Below are 21,010 nucleotides of genomic sequence, written 5' to 3' on the forward strand. Positions count from 1 at the left end.
TCATGTAAATAGTTTGTACATACAGTCAATCACTATTAGAAAAAAACATTCTCAAATTCCCAAATCACGTCAACAGAACCTAATGTAACATTTTCCACATTTGGGAATCAGAGTGTTTTATTTAAGGAAATCAGTCTGGCCATGATACCACAAAGCACAGCCTGAGCAGACATCAGTTCCAAGAATCAGATGTCAAAGTGCTCCCTCTAATGTCCCTTAATCATCACACCGATTAGTGGCTGAATAGTGATGTGATTAAAAAGACTATTGCCATTCTATACCTATTCATACTACTAGCATTCTACGTATGTTCCACCGATTAGTATTTGAATAGGGTAGCGATTAGACAAACATCTGCTATTGTGTACTTTTTCAGAAAAGAACTTGCATATGTACGCACACACGCGCGCACACACACACACACACACACACACACAGAAGAACAAATAAATATTTAGCAAAGGTGAACAATAGGTTTAAGTTGTAAAGATAATTGAACTTATTTCCTTTAATAAGTGCTCTCTATTTTGCAATATTTAGGAATATTTTTATAAATATACTAAATGTTTCATTAATACAGCTTTGGAGCTGGTCAAATTATTCAATGCAAATAATTTGTTCAATAAGTTTCCTGTTCTCAAGTTATGGGTAAACTGACTGATATTTATTTGTAATTTGAACAATTTATCTTTCAGGCCACCAGTTATCTGTGAACAGTTTATTTAGATTATTCTCTAACTTTGGTGTACAACTGGTCACCAAAGTAGCATATTTTTCCAGCTCCCGTACTGGACAACAAATATTTAAAAGAGGAGAGAAACAGCATATAGCTGCAAATGGATAGTCATTTCTACCCTTACTTCCATGTGTATATGGAAATTTGTACAAACAGCTGTCATTCCTCAAACATTTGTATTAATAAAAATTCATTTGTGCAAATTTTCACAAACAATTACAGAGAGACAAAGTGAAAAGCTGTTTGTCATTTGAACAAGTATTTATTAGTACTCAAATAGACATCATGTAACGTATTGCAAGTCTTGGCCTACAATACACTGTACAAACAGACTTAGTTTGTACTTTAACATGTCACAGAATAAGAAACAATCAATCTGTTTATATTTCCGATACTTAGGAGGAGCAACAGAAAAATTAAATCAAATTGCTTTGCCCCAAAGTGATACCCTTGCAATAAATAGCTGCACTTAAAAACAGTTTGGCTATTGGAAGATGTTGATCAGGTTCAGTAAATGCAAGCACAAAGAACAGTGCTACTACTGCCAGAAGTTCAGTACAGACAAAGGCTATGGCAATTAACAACAATCCAATTTCCCCCTTCATGCCTTTTTCTTTTGTTGAATTACGTCCAACTTTTCCATCTGAAACAATTCCTAATATTGTTCTATAGGTACAGCAATAAAATGTATAAGCAGTTTCAAGCAGTGTTTGAGAATAAATGCTGAATTGATGGTTTCAATTATATCCTCTTCCTCATCAAAACCTCTCCTCAATATTCACAAGCCTCCTTCAGCCTGGGGCACAGAATGTCCTGTCCCACTGAACTCAGATTTCTCCAGTGAGTAATAAATCATAAAAATAATATGTAGGGTCAAAAAAAGTTTTTGTTTACACCTGTGCACCTCTCTCAACCCAATGGGGTCCAACAGGTCTAAATGAGGACAAAATTTGGTTCATAGATATTGAAATGTGAAATGCCTCCTAATATACACCCAACAGAATAAAGTATGCACATCTGGTGCAGTGTTTACTCAAATAAGAAGCCTTTGTGGCAGGAAAATATGAGATACCCAGAGCAATCCTGTGAACAGAAATAGTCCCTCTATAGGGCCCACAGATCTCGAATTAGTGTCATAACTCATTTCCTTCCTAAGTTTTTGTCTACTGGTACTTCAAAGACAGTAAGACAATCAAAACCTCAGCCTAAATTTCTTCCTTAAGTATGGGTTTTTTTAGGATGACTGCCAGGACTGCCTCTGTCCTCCCTCTGGCTCAAAGAAACACTTCCCTTGTACATCCTGGTTGGAAATGATCAGTTCCACCTGCCAGCAAGACTCAGTGTAACTACCTGAAACTTTAATACAGGTGTTTATCGTCTGAATCTCAGGTGACTAAGCAAAAGAGCCCTGCATTCCTATATAAGATTTTAAGAGTCTGAAAGCTGTTTTATAAATACCAGTGAATTATTTCCCCTATAGTTTCTAGAGGAACGTTGACTGGCTTCCATCTACTGAGAGAGACAAATTTTAAACAACAGCCTGGTTGTCTGACATAATAAATAAGTCACAATACTCACTTAAAGCACAAGGAACCTTCTTTAAGGAGAATACATTTTAACTTTTTCAGTGCTTGGATGGATATTAACATTTAGTTTCTACTTTCAGGGCAACCAAAAATGTCTCAGAGCAGACTAGGAGTTAAAATTTTGTTTGTGTGATTATTCTGAGGAAATATGTAAGTCTGCCATCTGGAAGCATTTTAGACATTACAAAGTCACTGTGTGCATGCCTCAGCAGATGCAGCTTTTGTTCACAGAGTTTTGAGGGCTGTTAATTTAATTAGTTCTGTATTTTCATACACCCATCCTTCCCCCAGTGGTAATTCTACCCAATCCCTATCAGTATAGCTTGATGAAAAACTGATGCTAAGGGCCAAAATTCTGACCTAATGTAAATACAAACAGAAACAATTACCACGGACTTCAAAGAGAGTTAAATCTGCTTATAAACAGCTCAGAATTGGATCAATCACAGGATGACTATGAGCTACCAATGAGATGTTGCTATGAAAAAGACAAATCAGATCCCACGAATGTATTAGGTGAGGCATTTTCTGTAGAGGTCTTCCCTTGTACAAGGCACTGGGAAAACTTCATCTGGAATGCTGTGTAAAATTCTGGTTACCCATGCTCACAAAAGATTAATTTAAACTGGAACAGGTGCAGAGAAGAGCTATTAGGATGATCAGAGCAATGGACGGCCTATCTTCAGAGAGGAAACTGAAAGAGCTTGGCTTGATTAGTCCAGCAAAAAAAGACGTCTGAAAGGAGATACGATTGCTATCTATAAGTAAATACCAAGGAGGATGAAGAGCTATTTACACTAAAGGATAATTTTACCACATGAACAAATGGATATGAACTTGCCACCAACAAATTCAGGCTGGAAACTAGAAAAGGGTCTCTAACCATCAGAGGGGTTCTGGAACAGCCTCCCAAAAGGTGTAGTAGGATTTATAATTATATTTATAATTTAATTAGTTTTAAGAGTAAGCTAGACAATTTTATGAGTGCAATTGTACAACTGGGTTGCTTGTGGTAGTGGGGGGCAGCGTTCAACAGCCCTAAAGCTCACGCTCAGTTTCTGTCATATATGCCTAAAACTCATACTTCAGGATGTCAGTGAGCCACTGGCTGGGGTGAGGAAGGGATTTTTTATCCCTTCTCATTATACCCTGGGACGGGGTTTTTGTTTTTTTGTTTTGTTTTTAAATCTCCTTCCTCTGAAGGGTCAGGGATGGCCATGGCTAGAGATGCAGCATTGGGCAGCATGGGCCTGGTCTGAGATGGCACCAAACATTCTCTCTTTCAGGTGCTTGGCTGGCAGATTCTTACTCTCATGCTCAGGGTCTAACTGATGGCCATCATATGTGGGGTTGGCATGGCATTTTTCCCCAGGTCAGATTGGCAGTGACCTTGGAGTTTTATTACCTTCCTCTGCATAAGAAAATAAGAACAGCCCTAACGGGTCAGACCAAAGGTCTATCTAGCTCAGTATCCTGTCTTCCAACAGTGGCCAATACCAGGTACACAAGGGGGAATGAAAAGAACAGGTAATCATCAAGTGATCCATCCCATCACCCATTCCCAGCTTCTGGCAAACAGAGGCTAGGGACATCATCCCTGCCCATCCTGCCTAATAGCTATTGATGGACCTATCCTCCATTAATTTATCTAGTTCTTTTTTGATCCCTGTTATAGTCTTGGCCTTCAAAACATCTTCTGGCAAGGAGTTTGACAGGCTGGTTGTGCGTTGTGTGAAAAAATACTTCCTTTTGTTTGTTTTAAACCTACTGCCTATTAATTTCATTTGGTGGCCCCTTGTTCTTGTGTTATGAGGAGTAAATAACACTTCCTTATTTACTTTCGCCATACTAGTCATGATTTTATAGACCTCTATCATATCCCCCCTTAGTCATCGTTTTCCCAAGCTGAAAAGTTTCAGTCTTATTATGAATAAGCAGCCATTCCATACCCCTAATAATTTTTGTTGCCCTCTTCTGAACCTTTTCCAAGTCCTATATATCTTTTTTGAAATGGTGTGATCACATCTGCAGGCAGCATTCAAGATGTGGGCATACCATGGATTTATATAGAGGCAATGTGATATTTTCTGTCTTATCTATCCCTTTCTTAATGATTCCCAACATTCTGTTCACTTTTTTGACTGTTGCTGCACGTTGAGTGGATGTTTTCAGAAAACTGTCCACGACTCCAGGATCTCTTTCTTGAGTGGTAACAGCTAGTTTAGACCCCATCAGTTTATATGTATAGTTGGGATTATGTTTTCCAATGTGCATTACTTTGCATTTATCAACATTGAATTTCATCTGCCATTTTGTTGCCCGGTCATCCAGTTTTGAGAGATCATTTTGTAGCTCTTCACAGTCTGCCTGGGACTTAACTAACTTGAGTAGTTTTGTATCATCTGCAAATCTTGCCACCTCAGGAAAAAGATCTTGGAGTCATCGTGGATAGTTCTCTGAAAATGTCCACGCAGTGTGCTGAGGTGGTCAAAAAAGCAAACAGGATGTTAGGAATCATTAAAAAGGGGATAGAGAATAAGACTGAGAATATATTATTGCCCTTATATAAATCCATGATACGCCCACACCTCGAATAGTGTGTACAGATGTGGTCTCCTCACCTCAAAAAAGATATTCTAGCACTAGAAAAGGTTCAGAAAAGGGCAACTAAAATGATTAGGGGTTTGGAGAGGGTCTCATACGAGGAAAGATTAAAGAGGCTAGGACTCTTCAGCTTGAAAAAGAGGAGACAAAGGGGAGATATGATAGAGGTATATAAAATCATGAGTGATGTTGAGAAAGTGGATAAGGAAAAGTTATTTACTTATTCCCATAATACAAGAACTAGAGGTCACCAAATGAAATTAATAGGCAGCAGGTTTAAAACAAATAAAAGGAAGTTCTTCTTCATGCAGCGCACAGTCAACTTGTGGAACTCCTTACCTGAGGAGGTTGTGAAGGCTAGGACTATAACAATGTTTAAAAGGGAACTGGATAAATTCATGGTGGCTAAGTCCATAAATGGCTATTAGTCAGGATGGGTTAGAATGGTGTCCCTAGCCTCTGTTCGTCAGAGGATGGAGATGGATGGCAGGAGAGAGATCACTTGATCATTGCCTGTTAGGTTCGCTCCCTCTAGGGCACCTGGCATTGGCCACTGTCGGTAGACAGATACTGGGCTAGATGGACCTTTGGTCTGACCCGGTACGGCCATTCTTATGTTCTTATGTTCTCACTGTTATCCCCTCTTTCCAGATCATTTATGAATACGTTGAATAGGACTGGTCCCAGTACAGACCCCTGGGGGACATCACTATTTACCTCTTTCCATTCTGAAAACTGACCACTTATTCCTACCCTTTGTTTCCTATCTTTTAACCAGTTACCAATCCATGAGAGAATCTCCCCTCTCATCCCATGACTGCTTACTTTGCTTAAGAGCCTTTGGTGAGGGATCTTGTCAAAGGCTTTCTAAAAACCTAAATATACTATGTCCACTGGATCCCCCTTGTCCACATGCTTGTTGACCCCCTCAAAGAATTGTAATAGATTGGTGAGGCATGATTTCCCTTTACAAAAACCATGTTGACTCTTCCCCAGAAAATTATGTTCATCTACGTGTCTGACAATTCTGTTCTTCACTATAGTTTCAACCAGTTTGCCTGGTACTGAAGTCAGGCTTACCGGCCTGTAATTACCGGGATCACATCTGGAGCTCTTCTTAAAAATTAGCATCACGTTAGCTATCCTCCAGTCATTTGGTGCAGAAGCTGGTTAAAATGATAGGTTACAGACGACAGTTAGTAGTCCTCTAATTTCACATCTGAGTTCCTTCAGAACTCTTGGGTGAATACCATCTGGTCCTGGTGACTTATTACTGTTTAGTTTATGTATTTGTTCCAAGACATTCTCTAATGACACCTCAATCTGGGACAGTTCCTCAGATTTGTCACCTAAAAAGGATGGTTCATGTTTGGGAATCTCCCTCACATCCTCAACTGTGAAGATCGATGCAAATAATTCATTTAGTTGCTCCACAATGGCCTTATCATCCTTGAGTGCTCCTTTAGCATCTTGACCTTCCAGTGGCCCCACTGGTTGTTTAGCAGGCTTTCTGCTTCTGATGTACTTTTATTTGCTATTACTTTTTGAGTCTTTGGCTAGCTGTTCTTCTAATTCTTTTTTGGCCTTCCTAATTGTATTTTTACACATTTGGGTCACTTGCCTGGATTATCTGGGTAATCTCACTTAATCATTTTCCTGTCACTGGGGAGGGCTCGAGCACTGGGGCACTTTGGTCCCTTCTATTTTTTGCCTGTGGCACATAATAGTCTAGTCTCCTGTGGGTTGTATTACATTTTGATTGTTGGGTTTAGCATGTGAGTGCCGGGCAGTGCTGGTGGCCTGTAATACACAGGAGTTCAGACTAGATGATCTAGTGGTTCCTTCTGGCCTTAAGCTCTTTGATTGAGAAATTTACCTGCAAACAGCTTCCTATGCAACCAATTCCCATCCCTCCTAATGTTTGTTTACAATAGCTTCCTTACATTAAGAAGGCTAAAAGAGGGTTAAACAATTCTCTACTCTTTGATTTATATTAACCAGAGCTATAGATGGTGATCTGGAGAGTCCAGAAAGGCAGAGACATTTCCATTGAGTTTTTCCATCTTACTAACTCCACCCATTTAACTGTTTACCAGATCAAGTTTTGTTTGCTTGCTTGGGGTGGGGAGCTTTTTGAAGCAAGAGGGAATGTATGGGGGGGTTGTTTGTTTTTTAATATAGTTACACAATGCTGTGACAGGGAAAAATGTTTAACAAAGTTTTAAATTAGGGACTATTTTCCGGATAGAAATGCAAAACTCCCTTCAAATTTTGTACTGGCATTTTAAAATTTTGCCCCATTTATGGACTAAAAATAGGAATTTTTAGCCGATAGCCACACAGTATAATTACTGCATATTACCATGCAAGTCCATTTTTAAAATATGAGTTATAACTGTTTATAACTAAGGCTTCGATCACAAAATGAGCAACTTGTGGGCAGACTCTTGTACCTGTACGGAGTCCCATTGAACACAAAGGGTCTTCACACAGGAGCAGCACCTTCCCCAACCCCAGAATTCAGGGATTATGTAAAAGGTTCAGCTAGAACCCTGAAAAAATTAAAAGTTACATGATGTCTAAGATTCTGTTTCAACTTCAATCACCTACCAAGATCCACAAATTCATCCTGGGGTTGATAACGTTTACACATCCCTATAAGTTTAAGAGCATCAGGAACTTTGAGTGCATACTAGAGGCACACTTGCCAAGGGGAGGAGGAAGATGCAGGAAAGTGGGACATTTGCTTTAGGTATTTCACTCCTATCAATGAAAGAGGACCTAAATACAGCAGGTATTTCTAAAATATGGTGGAATCCGGAAAAAAAACCCATACAATTGGATATCATAATAGAGACTACACTCAACAGAATATATAGCAAGGCTAAATATTAGTTCATAGGAGTGGAAGTGTAATACTCTACCTAAAAAATTCCATAAAACCTAATGAGATAAGTCATCTGAGTTGAGAGGACTATCCTGCACAATCTGGACAGAGACAGTACAAATACGTGACAGGCATCCTTGATCAGTTGGGAAATCAAAGAGGCAACTATTAATAAAATAAAATGGAAGATGTAACAACTACTATCATATAAAACCGGTCAAATATCATATTGGAACAAAGAACATACCTAGATCAATAAAGGCAGTGTCTAAAATAGCAGGGACGTCCAAGGATTCAAAAAGTTTATAATGAAAAATCCTATTTCATGCAAAGAGAAAAAGGCATAATTTAAAATCTGGGGCCAGATTCTGATCTCATTTACACTAGAGTAAATCACTGAAGTCAGTGCACTTACCCCCAATTTCCAGAGGTGTAATCATATGGCTGCTTAACTATGCGGGAAATGTAACTCTCAATTTTCTGACTTTTTTCCAACCTTAACAATGAATTAACATTTTCCAGATCTATCATAAGTACAGTACTTACTGAACTGCTCTTATCAGCATTCCTTTTCCAATGTTTCTTGTCTTGTTTCTTCACTGCACTTGAACAAAGAGTTGCATGAGTTTGCATACGGGGATTTAAACCCAGAAGGTTCTGTAGAAAGAGAAAAGAATATTTTAAAATTCAGATAAAAAGCTCAAAAACCTAATAAAATCTAAAAAAATGAACAGTGCTCAACTGATCCCACCTCACCAAAGCACAAATGAATGTTTTACAATGTTAAAAAACAGACAATAAAAAACAGGACTCAACAATAGATCAACTTCAAATGAATTTGTTTAGATTCTTTCCTGTTCCAGTTTATACAGTCTAGATTTTGAGTATTTGAGGTACTGCGACATTTAAATAAAAAAACAAAAAAAAAAAAATACGACATCTAGTGGCAGCTCCAATCTGAATTTGTAATAAATTCTATTGTTGTATGCGTCTTACCTACCGTATATACATACACCATGTAATTCTTTTTCATTATATTGCTCTAGGTAAAACCCTACATTTTGAGAATAATGACCACACAGTGTTGCTTCATTGTTTCTAATCCCTAGGAACATGCTTGTATGTCCTAGTGAGAAGCTATACAATGTAAATTAATTCCTTCTCTCTCAATAGGATTTCCTGTGGTATAGTACAAATAAATGTTTGAAACATAGAAATAAAAGTCTTCATTGATCACTTCAAGACTGTGCTCAAAATCAGACAAAGACAGACAATTAATTTAGTCCCAGTTCTTCCAGTGACAAGGGTTAATATTAGGGCTCTCAAGCGATTAAAAAAATTAATTGTGATTAATCACACTGTTAAACAATAATAGAATTCCATTTATTTCAATATTTTTGGATGTTTTCTACATTTTCAAATATATTGATTTCAGTTACATCACAGAACACTAAGTGTACAGTGCTCACTTTATTTTTATTACAAATATTTGTGCTATAAAAACAAAAGAAATAGTATTTTTCAATTGACCTCATACAAGTACTGTAGTGCAATCTCTTTATCATGAAAGTTGAATTTACAGTGTAGAATTATGTACAAAACATAACTGCATGCAAAAATAAAACAATGTAAAACGTTAGAGCCTACAAGTCCACTCAGTCCTATGTCTTGTTCAGTTAGTCACTCAGACAAACAAGTCAATTTACATTTGCAGGAAATAATGCTGCCTGCTTCTTGTTTACAATGTCACCTGAAAGTGAGAACAGGTGTTCACATGGCACTGTTGTAGCCAGCGCCACAAGATATTTATGTGCCAGAAGCGTTAAAGATTCATATGTCCCTTCATGCTTCAACCACCATTCCAAAAGACATGCATCCATGCTGATAATGAGTTCTGCTCAATTATGATCCAAAGCAGTGCCGACTGACACATGTTCACTTTCATCATCTGAGTCAGCTGCCACCAACACAAGGTTGAGTTTCTTTTTTGGTGGTTCGAGTTCTCTAGTTTCCACATCGGAGTGTTGCTCTTTTAAGATTTCTAAAAGCAAGCTCTACACCTCATCCCTCTCAGATTTTGGAAGGCGCTTCAGATTCTTAAACCTTAGGTTGAGTGCTATAGCTATCCTTAGAAATCTCACATTGGTACCTTATTTGCAGTTTGTCAAATTTGCAGTGAAAGTGTTCTTAAAATAAACAACATGCTGGATCATCATCCGAGACTGCTATAACATGAAATACCTAGCAGAATGCGGGTAAACAGAGCAGAAGACATACTTTTCTCCCCCAAGGAGTTCAGTCACAAATTTAATTAACGCATTTTTTTTTAACGAGCGTCATCAGCATGGAAGCATGTCCTCTGGAATGGTGACCGAAGGATGAAGGTGCATACGAATGTTTAGCATATCTGGTATGTATTTACTTGCAGTGCTGGCTACAAAAGTACCATGCAAATTCCTATTCTCACTTTCAGGTGACATTGTAAATAAGAAGCTGGCAGCATTATCTTCCATAAAATGTAAAAAAAAAAACTTGTTTGTCTTACTGATTGGCTGAACAAGAAGTAGGACTGAGTGGACTTGTAGGCTCTACAGCTGTACATTGTTTTGTTTTTGAGTGCGGTTAGGTAGCAAAAATAACCAGATTTGTAAGTTGCACTTTCACGATACAGAGATTGCATTACAGTATTGTATGAGGTGAACTGAAAAATATTTTTATTTTGTTTATCATTTTTACAGTACAAATATGTGTAATAAAAATAATAATATAAAGTGAGCACTGTACACTTTGTATTCTGCATTGTAATTGAAATCAATATATTTGAAAATGTAGAAAAAATCCAAAATATTTAATACATTTCAATTGGTATTCTATTGTTTAACAGTGCGATTAAAACTGCTATTAATTTTTTGAGTTAATCGTGTGAGTTAACTACAATTAACTAACAGCCCTAGTTAATATACCTGTGAATTTCATAAACTTTAGTCAATAGGCCCCTCATATCCCTACCTATGGTTACATTCCTCACATTTTATAAATAAAGCAACGGAAAGGTTATTTCTGGTAGAGTTGACAATTGATCCAAGTCTAATCCAGTTAGCCACACTATCTTTCAGAATGCCAAATTTACATTCTTGATTGCCCTTTTGATAACCATTCTCTAACTACTAGATCGTACTTCCCTCCTAGAGCATGAGAGGCCAGTATGTGGATTCCTATTACTACTCTAGCACATAGTTATGTCACCTATTTGCAAAGTGTGTCTATGTCCCCCACTAGTGGCTGAACCACATAAAGGATAAGAATATACTAGTGTTATCAGTTAGCCCTTTACTTCAATTTGTTAACATGGATGGTGTGCATTCGAAGGATCCAGATTCAAACCCTACTGATGACCCCGGTGGGGAATATTGCTGGTTGCATCCACTGGAATTTTAGTTTTTTCCAGTTTTCCTTTACAAAAAAAGCACACACACAAACACAACTCCAACTCCATACTTCCCCATCATAGGAAATGAGATGTGTGCATTTTCTTACTGTACATGTTGAAGATGTGTGGGACTCTTAGAGTGAAAGTGGTGAATGTGATACAAGGAGAAGGGGGGGTGTCACAGAGACTCTGATAAGGCATTTCCTTGTTGTTAGGGGTTGTATGGATGGATGCTCCCTTCAGGAAGGCTTTTTCTGTTGAGGATTGTTCAGGTGGATTTTTTCCCTCTTTCTTAATATGAAGTTGGGTGCAGTGGCATGCACCTGTAATCCCAGCTACTTGGGAGGCTGAGGCTGGCGGATCACTGAGGAGTTCTGGGCTGCAGTGCATTATGCCGAACGGTTGTCCAGTGCCACTGACAGCCTGGCCAGCAAGTGGCTGAAGGACTGGCTAGAACATCACAAATGATCTGTTGTGATTGGCACTCTCTCAGTGAGTGTTGATGGACTGATCAATCAAGGTGTTCTTAATATGAAAATCTCATATACTACTTAAATGAATGTTGCATGTTTAATCTAGAATCTGACTACTAATTTACTCAATAAAATGTAAGATCATTACCTAATTCAAAAGCCTTGCTGCAAACAGATATACACAAGCAATTATAGTAATTTCTTTCTTTTAAAAAAAAATTACAGAGAGGTAAAGACGAGGGGTTCAATTTTCAAAAGTATCTAAGCGAGTTGGGAGCCTAAACCCAATTTTCAAATGTGACACCGAAACCTAAATCCCACTGACTTTCAATAAGTCACTCTAAGAGCCTAAATCACTCACATACTTTTTAAAATGTTACCTCATATCTTTTACAGTTGTGTAACACAGTATTCTTAGCTATGAATATTACAATTATCTCAGCAGGCTCTGAAATTACTATTACACATTTCTAGTAATATACTGTAACAGATGTACTCCTTTGGGTACGGAGCCATTTGGTTTAAAACTTGGAACAAATGGTGGGGTAAACCAACAAAGAAAGAATCTGCATATGTATATGATCTTCATTGCCCGTCAAATACAGGAAAAGTCTCAGAAGCAAAATCAGGACCTGTACATCGCCTTCATTGATTTGACAAAGGCCTTCAACTCTGTCAATTGTGAAGCCCTGTGGAAGGTGCTGGCCAGATTTGACTGCCCTCCAAAATTTATTAAGTTCCAAAGGCTTCTTCATGATCAGATGACTGCCACCATTCTCTGTAATGGCCTGGAGATGGACCCCTTTTGAGGTTAAGCAAGGATGCATTATTGCCCCAATCTTCTTCTCCATCTATTTAGCAGTCATTTTGGTCCTTGTTAAAGACCAATGGAGTTGACATCCAATTCAGAATGGGTGGGCAGCTTTTTAATCTTCAACGTCTCTGCTCGAAGTCCTTAGGGCGTCCATTACTGATCTTCAGTATGCTGATGACTGTGCCATCCTCGCGCACACTGAGAATGACCTTCAGTCCACACTGGATTTTTTTGTACAAACTTAATGAAGTCTAGGACTCTCACTCAATATTGAGAAGACTAAAGTGCTCCATCAGCCTGCTTCAAGCATTCCACATGACCCACAACAAATCACCATCGAGGGACAGACTATGGAGACAGTTGAGCACTTCGGCTACCTCAGTAGCCAACTCTCTCAAAACGCAAAAATTTACAGTGAGATCGAGCACAGGATCAGGTGCACAGGTGCTTCCATTGGAAAATTGCTTTCCCAGATGTTTTCCAGACTATGACCTACAGCAGGACACCAAATCCAGGTCTATGAAACAAATGTTATTCCTACACTCCTTTATGGATGCGAAATCTGGGTGACCTATCAACAGCACTTCAAGAGTCTGGAGACGTTCCACCAACAATGCCTCCAGAAGATCCTTTGCATCAACTGGGAAGATCGCTGCACTAACGCCAGCATCCTCACTGAAGCCAATGTCACCACCATTGAAGCAATGTTCATCATGCACCAACTCCCCTGGGCTGGACATTGTGTGCAGATGCCAGACTCTTGCCTTCCAAAACAAGTCCTCTACTCTCAGCTCACCCATGGTCAGAGATCCCATGGTGGTCAGAGGAAACACTACAAAGACACACTGAACACGTATCTCAAGAAAACTGATGTAGACATCAATGTCTACCTCAATGGCACCACATCGTCCATCAGGCAGTGATCCACTTCGAGGAGAAGCTCAGCCTTGCCCTCAAAGCCGAAAAGAGAAAGAAGGAAGGAAAAAAGAAAGAATTGTCTCCCAGCAGGCAGTTGACCTGCCAGGAAATATCTGTACATACTGTGGGTGGATATGCAGTTCCAGGATTGGACTCCTGAGTCATCTCAGGACCCATATGTAAATCTGTGGTAGAGATTATCCTCGAATTCAGGGACTGCCAATGATGGTGGCGGATTAATGAACAAAACAGCTCCATGGTGCCATTTCTGACTTCCTTTAAAATTCACTTATGGGGGAGATGGCAGGAGGAGAGGCGACCACTAACAATAATCCATGTCAGTGACTTGCTTGTTAGTGTCTTGCTTGTGTAAGGTCAGTGCTTTACAAAGGCTAGATTATTATACTATGTGAAGGATATTGGTTGAGTTCCTTGAGATCTTTTCTACTTGGTTCCCCAAGAACTCAGTTCAGCTCCAGTCTTATCACTTTGATTTTTTTAAATTTGGCATACAGCAAAGCTATGCTGAGTTGAGGAGACTCAAGAGTATGGGGGGTGGGTATAGGGCATATCACACATTTAAAGTTACACAGCAAACCTAAAAAAAAAAAGGTTAAACTTTGTTAAAAGTATTGAGACACCAGAAGGGTTAACCAACAAAGTTAAGACTGAAAGGAGACATTGCCTGAAAGAGTGACTGTCTTAGCTTTTCAATTTTGAAGGAAAGATTTGGATGGATTTTTAGTAGAATTTTAAAAAAATATATTTTACAGATACTTTTTACATTTTAAAAAAATGTTTGTTTTTAATTTTGCTGGTTTTTTGCTATGTTGTAAACAGTTTATACAAGCGACCAAATAAATATTTTAAACTTGCTTGGCTTAGCCTTACCAGCTGAGCCTTTGATTTTTTTTAATATGGTTTTATATTTCTGAAATTTTCCTTTTGTAAATTGCAAGTTTGAGCAGATGACACATTTGAGTTGCTTACTTTTCTAAACTGCATTTTTTTATTTTTATATACATTTTAAGTAAGTTTTGGTTTTGTGTGTGTTTGTTTTTTATACAGGCAAGATAATATTTTTGGCCGGGGCTATAATAATTGCTGTATTTTCAAAATGTTTTGTTCTATTGCTGTTTTTATTTTATTTTTGTATTTTAGTTATTTGAGATTTTAGTAAACTTACTGTTACACATAACTTTTTTGATAGGCAGTTTTAACTGCTGTGTTATTTATTTTTAAACTTAGCACTATAATTTATTTATTAATGTTTGTGTACACACATGCACCTAGGTTATATCCCTACTAGTACATATGGAAGCAGTTAAGCCATGTAGAAATCTCTATTTTTAAAGTGATTTTAACTAAACTGTTCATAGTTAAACAATCTAAATTAGATTGCTGCAAAGATGAGAACAGCCAACACAATTGATTATAGACACATTATTTGGGAAGGGCCCATTTTTCTGAATGGCTGTGAATGCTTTCAGAGGAAAAAGATAGTGGTGGTATTTGTCACCATTTGACCTCTCACTTGCATAATTTGTTTGATTACGAAGAATCTCATGGGCATGGCTACACTGAATTTTACTACCATAACTAGGTTTTATTCTTCAACTCAGCATTTTTTTAAACCTTTCACTGTTCTTTTTAACACTTTATTACTTTTACTACCGCTATTTAGTCTCCTCCAAGCTCTATCATGTTAATTTATATAAGCTTCTTTTAATTGTACATTATTTTTTTAAAATTACTTTAATTTTTTAATGTTTAATAAAAGACTTTTCAAGACCTTGCTAGCTACTAAATGTTCAGATTGTAACTCTGATTTGTTAGAGCATCACAAGTTTAACTGACTTTTTCTTTGTAGCTTTAAGCTTATCTTTTATGTCTTTTGCATTTTTTAACTTAGTACCTAAATCAATATAAGTGATTCATAATGAGTATATTCCCATCTAGAAAGCAATGCATGCTAAAATGAAAGTGTGTTTTAATAGTGTAGGCCTGGCTTGACATGAATATTTGGATATAGGTGAGACCTCATTTCTTGGGTGACAGGATTAGGGAGGTAACTGGATCAGCAGGCTGGAAATAGAGTGTCCATACGAGCTAAGCTGTACTCACTAAATTCAGTTCTTAAAGGACAGCTACTTTTTACTTTGGCTACATGGATATAGGCAACAGACATTATGTTTTTCCTGACCTTTTAGATATGTTTTTATTTAGGTTTTTTTTTTTGTCTTTACAACTTCTATTTGCTTTTTATGCTTTTTGCATTCATTTCCTAACAAAGTTTTAGCCACCAGAAATAATCCTTGTAAGACTGCTGCTTTGATTTGCTTTCTTTACTGTAGAATAAACAAAACAAAACAAAAAACCTTGATGTTTTTTCCATGACTACCGATTGGCTCTATTTTTTTGAACGTTTCAATGGCATTCAACTGATTTTTGCTGTACTCTGCCAATAATTTTTAAGAGACCTCTGACATGCTCTGTCAAGAATTTTTTTTAAAATAAATTCTTTACAAATTTTAAATACATTCTTGGAGTTCCTTTTTCACCCAGTCCCAATCTCCCTCTAGCACTTCTCTGGGGAGTCTGTATGGTCCACCCTTAAATTTATACCACTTTTTCAGCATGGTACTAATTTTCTCATATTTAAATCCTTTTAAACCTTTCCAATGCCATTTCCCTTAATGCTAGGTTGCGACCCTTATACTAAGGGGTTTATATGTTTCCTGCCCCAGATAAGCGGATCAAAGTCATGGCACCACTACGTTGGGGCTCCCCCAAGACCTCTTCCACATGGTTCGCCAAGAACTCAGTTCAACTCCAGTCGCCTTTATTTGGCATACAGCAAAACTACACTGAACTGAAAAGACTCAAACATAGGGGGTGAGTATAGGGCACACCACATATCCAAAGTTCTATAGCAAACCCCTTCCTTTATATACATTTACATATTACATTGCATTTACTATACATTGCATTACATGTTTTACGATTGGCTTGGTTAGTTTGTAGGAACCAATTCTCGTACAGCATGCTCTGTCCACGTACTGTCCATGTATGACTTACTCTTTACCTCCGCTTTATGTTCTGACTTAGCTTGTCCATTGTAAATCATTCCCCCTTATTTTAGCTCATATTCTATTCCCAGCCTGCTGATCCAGTTACTGCCCTAATCCTGTCACCCAAGAAATGACGTCTCACCTATGTCCAATTATTCATGTCAAGCCAGGCCTACACTATTAAAACACACTTTCATTTTATCATGCACTGCTTTCTAGATGGGAATACACTCATTATGAATCACATATACTGATTTAGATTGCAAAGTTCTAAAATGTTATAAACTGCTCATGTACAAGAGAATGAGTGACATATAATGATGACTGATTTTTTAAATTTTTTTTGACAACTGTGATAAATGGTTATGTTGAACTATGTAGGGACAGTAACACTACTTCTGAGAATAAATAAGCTGTAAGCTATTCATTAAATGTTTATTGCTACACACCTTCTACTTTAAAACTGTAATTAGAAGTACACACAGTGTAAAGTGTTGAACTAATCTTCTATACGATTTAATGAAAATGTGAGAATAATGACATAACAAGATACATTATGGTGAAAAGTATGTCAGTAATTTGATATAATAACCCAAAATTTAAAATTATTTAAATGTAGTCATTCTGGACCGGAATTCCTGGATCCCAGTCTCCTATTCAACCATACTCAGAGATGCAGGATTTTCAAGTAAATTGAACAGAAGACTTGATAAACCAGGAATTGCAGAGCTCCAATACAAGCTTTTGCTCTTAGGTAAATCACTTAATCATTCTGTATCTCAATTTCCCCCATCTGTGAAATGGGTATTACACGAAATTGCAACTAGCTCCAGTCTCATCAACCAGTACCATCCAACAAAGTCACAGGGTGCTGTGCCAATTAATTGTCTACTGAAGCTTGGTCTACACTAGGCGTTTAAATCGGTTTTAGGAGCGTAAAACCGATTTAACGCCACAACCGTCCACACTAGGAGGACCCTTATATCGATTTTAATGGCTCTTTAAATCGGTTTCTGTGCTCCTCCCCGACGAGAGGAGTAGCACTAATATCGGGATTAACATATCGGAATAGGGTTAGTGTGGCCGCAAATCGACGGTATTGGCCTCCGGGCGGTATCCCACAGTGCACCACTGACCGCTCTGGACTCGGATGCACTGGCCAGGTAGACAGGAAAAGCCCCGCGAACTTTTGAAATTCATTTCCTGCTTCCCCAGCGTGCAGAGCTCATCAGCACAGGTGACCACGCAGAGCTCATCAGCACAGGTAACAATGCAGTCTCCTGAGAATCGAAAAAGAGCCCCAGCATGGACTGCACGGGAGGTACTGGATCTGATCGCTATATGGGGAGAGGATTCAGTGCTAACAGAACTGCGTTCCAAAAGACGAAATGAAAAAGTATTTGAAAGAATTTCTAAGGCTATGACGGATAAAGGCCACAGCAGGGACTCAGTGCAGTGCAGAGTGAAAGTTAAGGAGCTCAGACAAGCCTACCAGAAAACCAAAGAAGCAAACGGAAGGTCCGGGGCAGGTCGAAAAACATGCCGCTTCTACGCTGAGCTGCATGCAATTTTAGGGGGCTGCGCCACAAGTACCCCACCCCTGATCGTGGATTCCGAGGTGGGGGTTGTAATCTCTGCCATGGCTGAGGATTATGCAGACGGGGAAGATGAAGATGAAGAAGAGGAGGAAGACCTAGCAGAGAGCACACAGCACTCCGTGAGCCCCAGAGCCAGGAGCTTTTTATCACCCTGACGGAATTACCCTCCTCCCAGCCCTCCCAAGCAAGTATCCCAGACAATGGCGCCATGGAAGGGAGCTCTGGTGAGTGTACCTTTGTAAATAGCGAACATTGTTTTTTAAGCAAGCGTTTTTTAATGATTGATTTGCCCTGAGGACTTGGGATGCATTCGCAGACAGTATAGTTACTTAGAAAAGTTTGTTAACATGTCCGGGAATTGAGAGGAAATCCTCCAGGGACATGAAGCACTCCTGTAGGTACTCCAGAAGCCTTTGCAGAAGGTTTCTGGGCAAGGCAGCCTTGTTCCGCCCACCATGGTAGGACACTTTACCACGCCATGCATGTAGCAAGTAATCAGGTATCATTGCGTGGCAAAGCATAGCAGCGTATGGTCCCGGTGACTGCTGGCATTCAAGAAGCATCCGTTCTTTATCTTGTTGTGTTATCCTCAGCAAAGTGATATCGTTCAGGATAACCTGGTTAAAAATCAGGAATTTAATTAAGGGGGATGGCCATTTTCCTACTGGGTTTGTGGACTGCAGCAGCTTAAAAAAAAATCCTTTCCTCCACGTAGCCAAGTGGGGGGAGGGGAGGAATGAAATGCCGATGATCTTTTTTGTGTTTGGTCAGCGGGGCTTCCCCAAGCTACCAGCCACGCAGTGGGTGGGGGGGTGGGAAGGGTGTTGATTAGCAGGGAGCTAGCGTGGTATTAGCCATGCATTGGGGGGAGGGGTAAATCACTGCAGACGTCGAAAGACAGTGGCTTACATGGCCACATGCAAGCTGAATTCTGATGCCCGGACCTGTGTCTGTGAGATCTGTAACTCCAGAGCTGCAGGCACTCACTATTAAGATGAAAAATGCGACCTTGTAGGGAAATCACATGTGCTATGTAAGGTGAATAGCGCTGTTCACTGTGAAAGAGTATAACCATTGTTCTGTAAAATGTATCTTTGTAAATATTTATCTCCCTCATGCAGCTGCAAATTTTTCAACCATCCCTCCTCCATCCCAAAGGCTAGCACAGATAAGGCGGAGGAAAAAGAAGACGCGAGATGAAATGTTCTCGGATATTATGGAAGTTACACGCAATGAAAGAGCTCATCTGAATGAGTGGAAGGACGTGGTATCAAAGTACAGGAAAGAGGCCAGTGAACGTGAGGACAGGAGGGAACCCGAGATGAGAGGTGGCGGCAGGAAGACCGGCAGGAAAATCAGCGGTGGCGGGATGCAACTCTGGGGCTGCTGCGTGATCAAACTGACATGCCCCGGCGTCTGGTGGAGCTTCAGGAACGGCAGCAGGATCACAGAGTGCCGCTGCAGCCCCTGTATAACCACCCTCAACCCTCACCATGTTCCATATCCTCCTCACCCAGACGTGTAAGAACGCGTGGGGGGAGGCTCCGTGCACCCGCCCACTCCACCCCCGTGGACAGCCCAACCAGAAGGCTGTCGTTAATGTGAAATTTTTTTAATGGCTTTCTCCATCCTTCCTATCCTCCTCCCAAACCACACCCTTACTTCTCTCCCTCTTTTTATAATAAATTAATAAAGAATTCATGATTTTTAAACGAGAGTGACTTTATTTGCATAAGTAAGCTGTACTCGAAGGGGGAGGGGGAGTTGCTTACAGGGAATGAGTCAATCAAGGGGGGTTGGGTGTTCATCAACAAACACAGCAGTCACACTGTACCCTGGCCATTGATGAAGCTCATTTTCAAAGCTTCTCTGATGCGCACCGCTTCCTGGTGTGCTCTTCTAATCTCCCTGGTGTCTGGCTGTGCGTAATCAGCGGCCAGGTGATTTGCCTCAGCCTCCCACCCCGCCATAAAGGTCTCCCCCTTACTCTCACAGAGACTGTGGCGAATACAGCAAGCAGCAATAACATAGGGGACATTGGTTTGGCTGAGGTCTGAGCGAGTCAGTAATGTCCGCCAGCGCGCCTTTAAACGGCCAAATGCACATTCCACCACCATTCTGCATTTGCTCAGCCTGTAATTGAACAGATCCTGACCACTGTCCAGGCTGCCTGTGTATGGCTTCATGAGCCATGGCATCAAGGGGTAGGCTGGGTCCCCCAGGATAACGACAGGCATTTCAACATCCCCAACTGTTATTTTCTGGTCTGGGAAGTAATTCCCTTGCTGCAGCCGTTTAAACAGAGTAGTGCTTCTGAATACGCGAGCGTCATGAACCCTCCCTGGCCATCCCACATGGATGTTTGTGAAACGTCCCTTGTGATCCACCAGTGCTTGCAGCACCATTGAAAAGTACCCCTTGCGGTTTACGTACTGGGTGCCCTGGCGCTGCGGTGCCAAGATAGGGATATGGGTTCCATCTATCGCCCCCCCCACAGTTAGGGAATCCCAGTGCAGCAAAGCCATCCACTATGGCCTGCACGTTTCCCAGAGTCACAACCTTTCGTAGCAGCAGCTTAGTGATTGCTTTGGCTACTTGCATCACAGCAGCCCCCACAGTAGATTTTCCAACTCCAAATTGATTCCCGACTGACCGGTAGCTGTCTGGCGTTGCAAGCTTCCACAGGGCTATCGCCACTCGCTTCTCTACTGTGAGGGCTGCTCTCATCTTGGTATTATGGCGTTTCAGGGCAGGGGCAAGCAAGTCACAAAGTTCCATGAAAGTGCCCTTACGCATGCGAAAGTTTCGCAGCCACTGGGAATCGTCCCACACCTGCAACACAATGCGGTCCCACCAGTCAGTGCTTGTTTCCCGGGCCCAAAATCGGCGTTCA

General features: G+C 39.9%; 1 protein-coding gene across 2 annotated transcripts in view; it reads right to left on the minus strand.

Annotated features, from left to right (window-relative positions):
• DPYD (dihydropyrimidine dehydrogenase) overlaps positions 1-21,010 on the minus strand; it is a 588,030-nt gene that overhangs the window by 532,027 nt on the left and 34,993 nt on the right. For both annotated transcript variants that reach the window (XM_045026686.1, XM_045026687.1), the window contains one exon: positions 8,360-8,470. In XM_045026686.1, coding sequence (XP_044882621.1) covers positions 8,360-8,470 — 111 coding nt within the window. The remainder of the gene's footprint in view (positions 1-8,359; positions 8,471-21,010) is intronic.

This window comes from Mauremys mutica, chromosome 8 (assembly GCF_020497125.1).
Source record: "Mauremys mutica isolate MM-2020 ecotype Southern chromosome 8, ASM2049712v1, whole genome shotgun sequence".
Taxonomy (NCBI): domain Eukaryota; kingdom Metazoa; phylum Chordata; order Testudines; family Geoemydidae; genus Mauremys; species Mauremys mutica.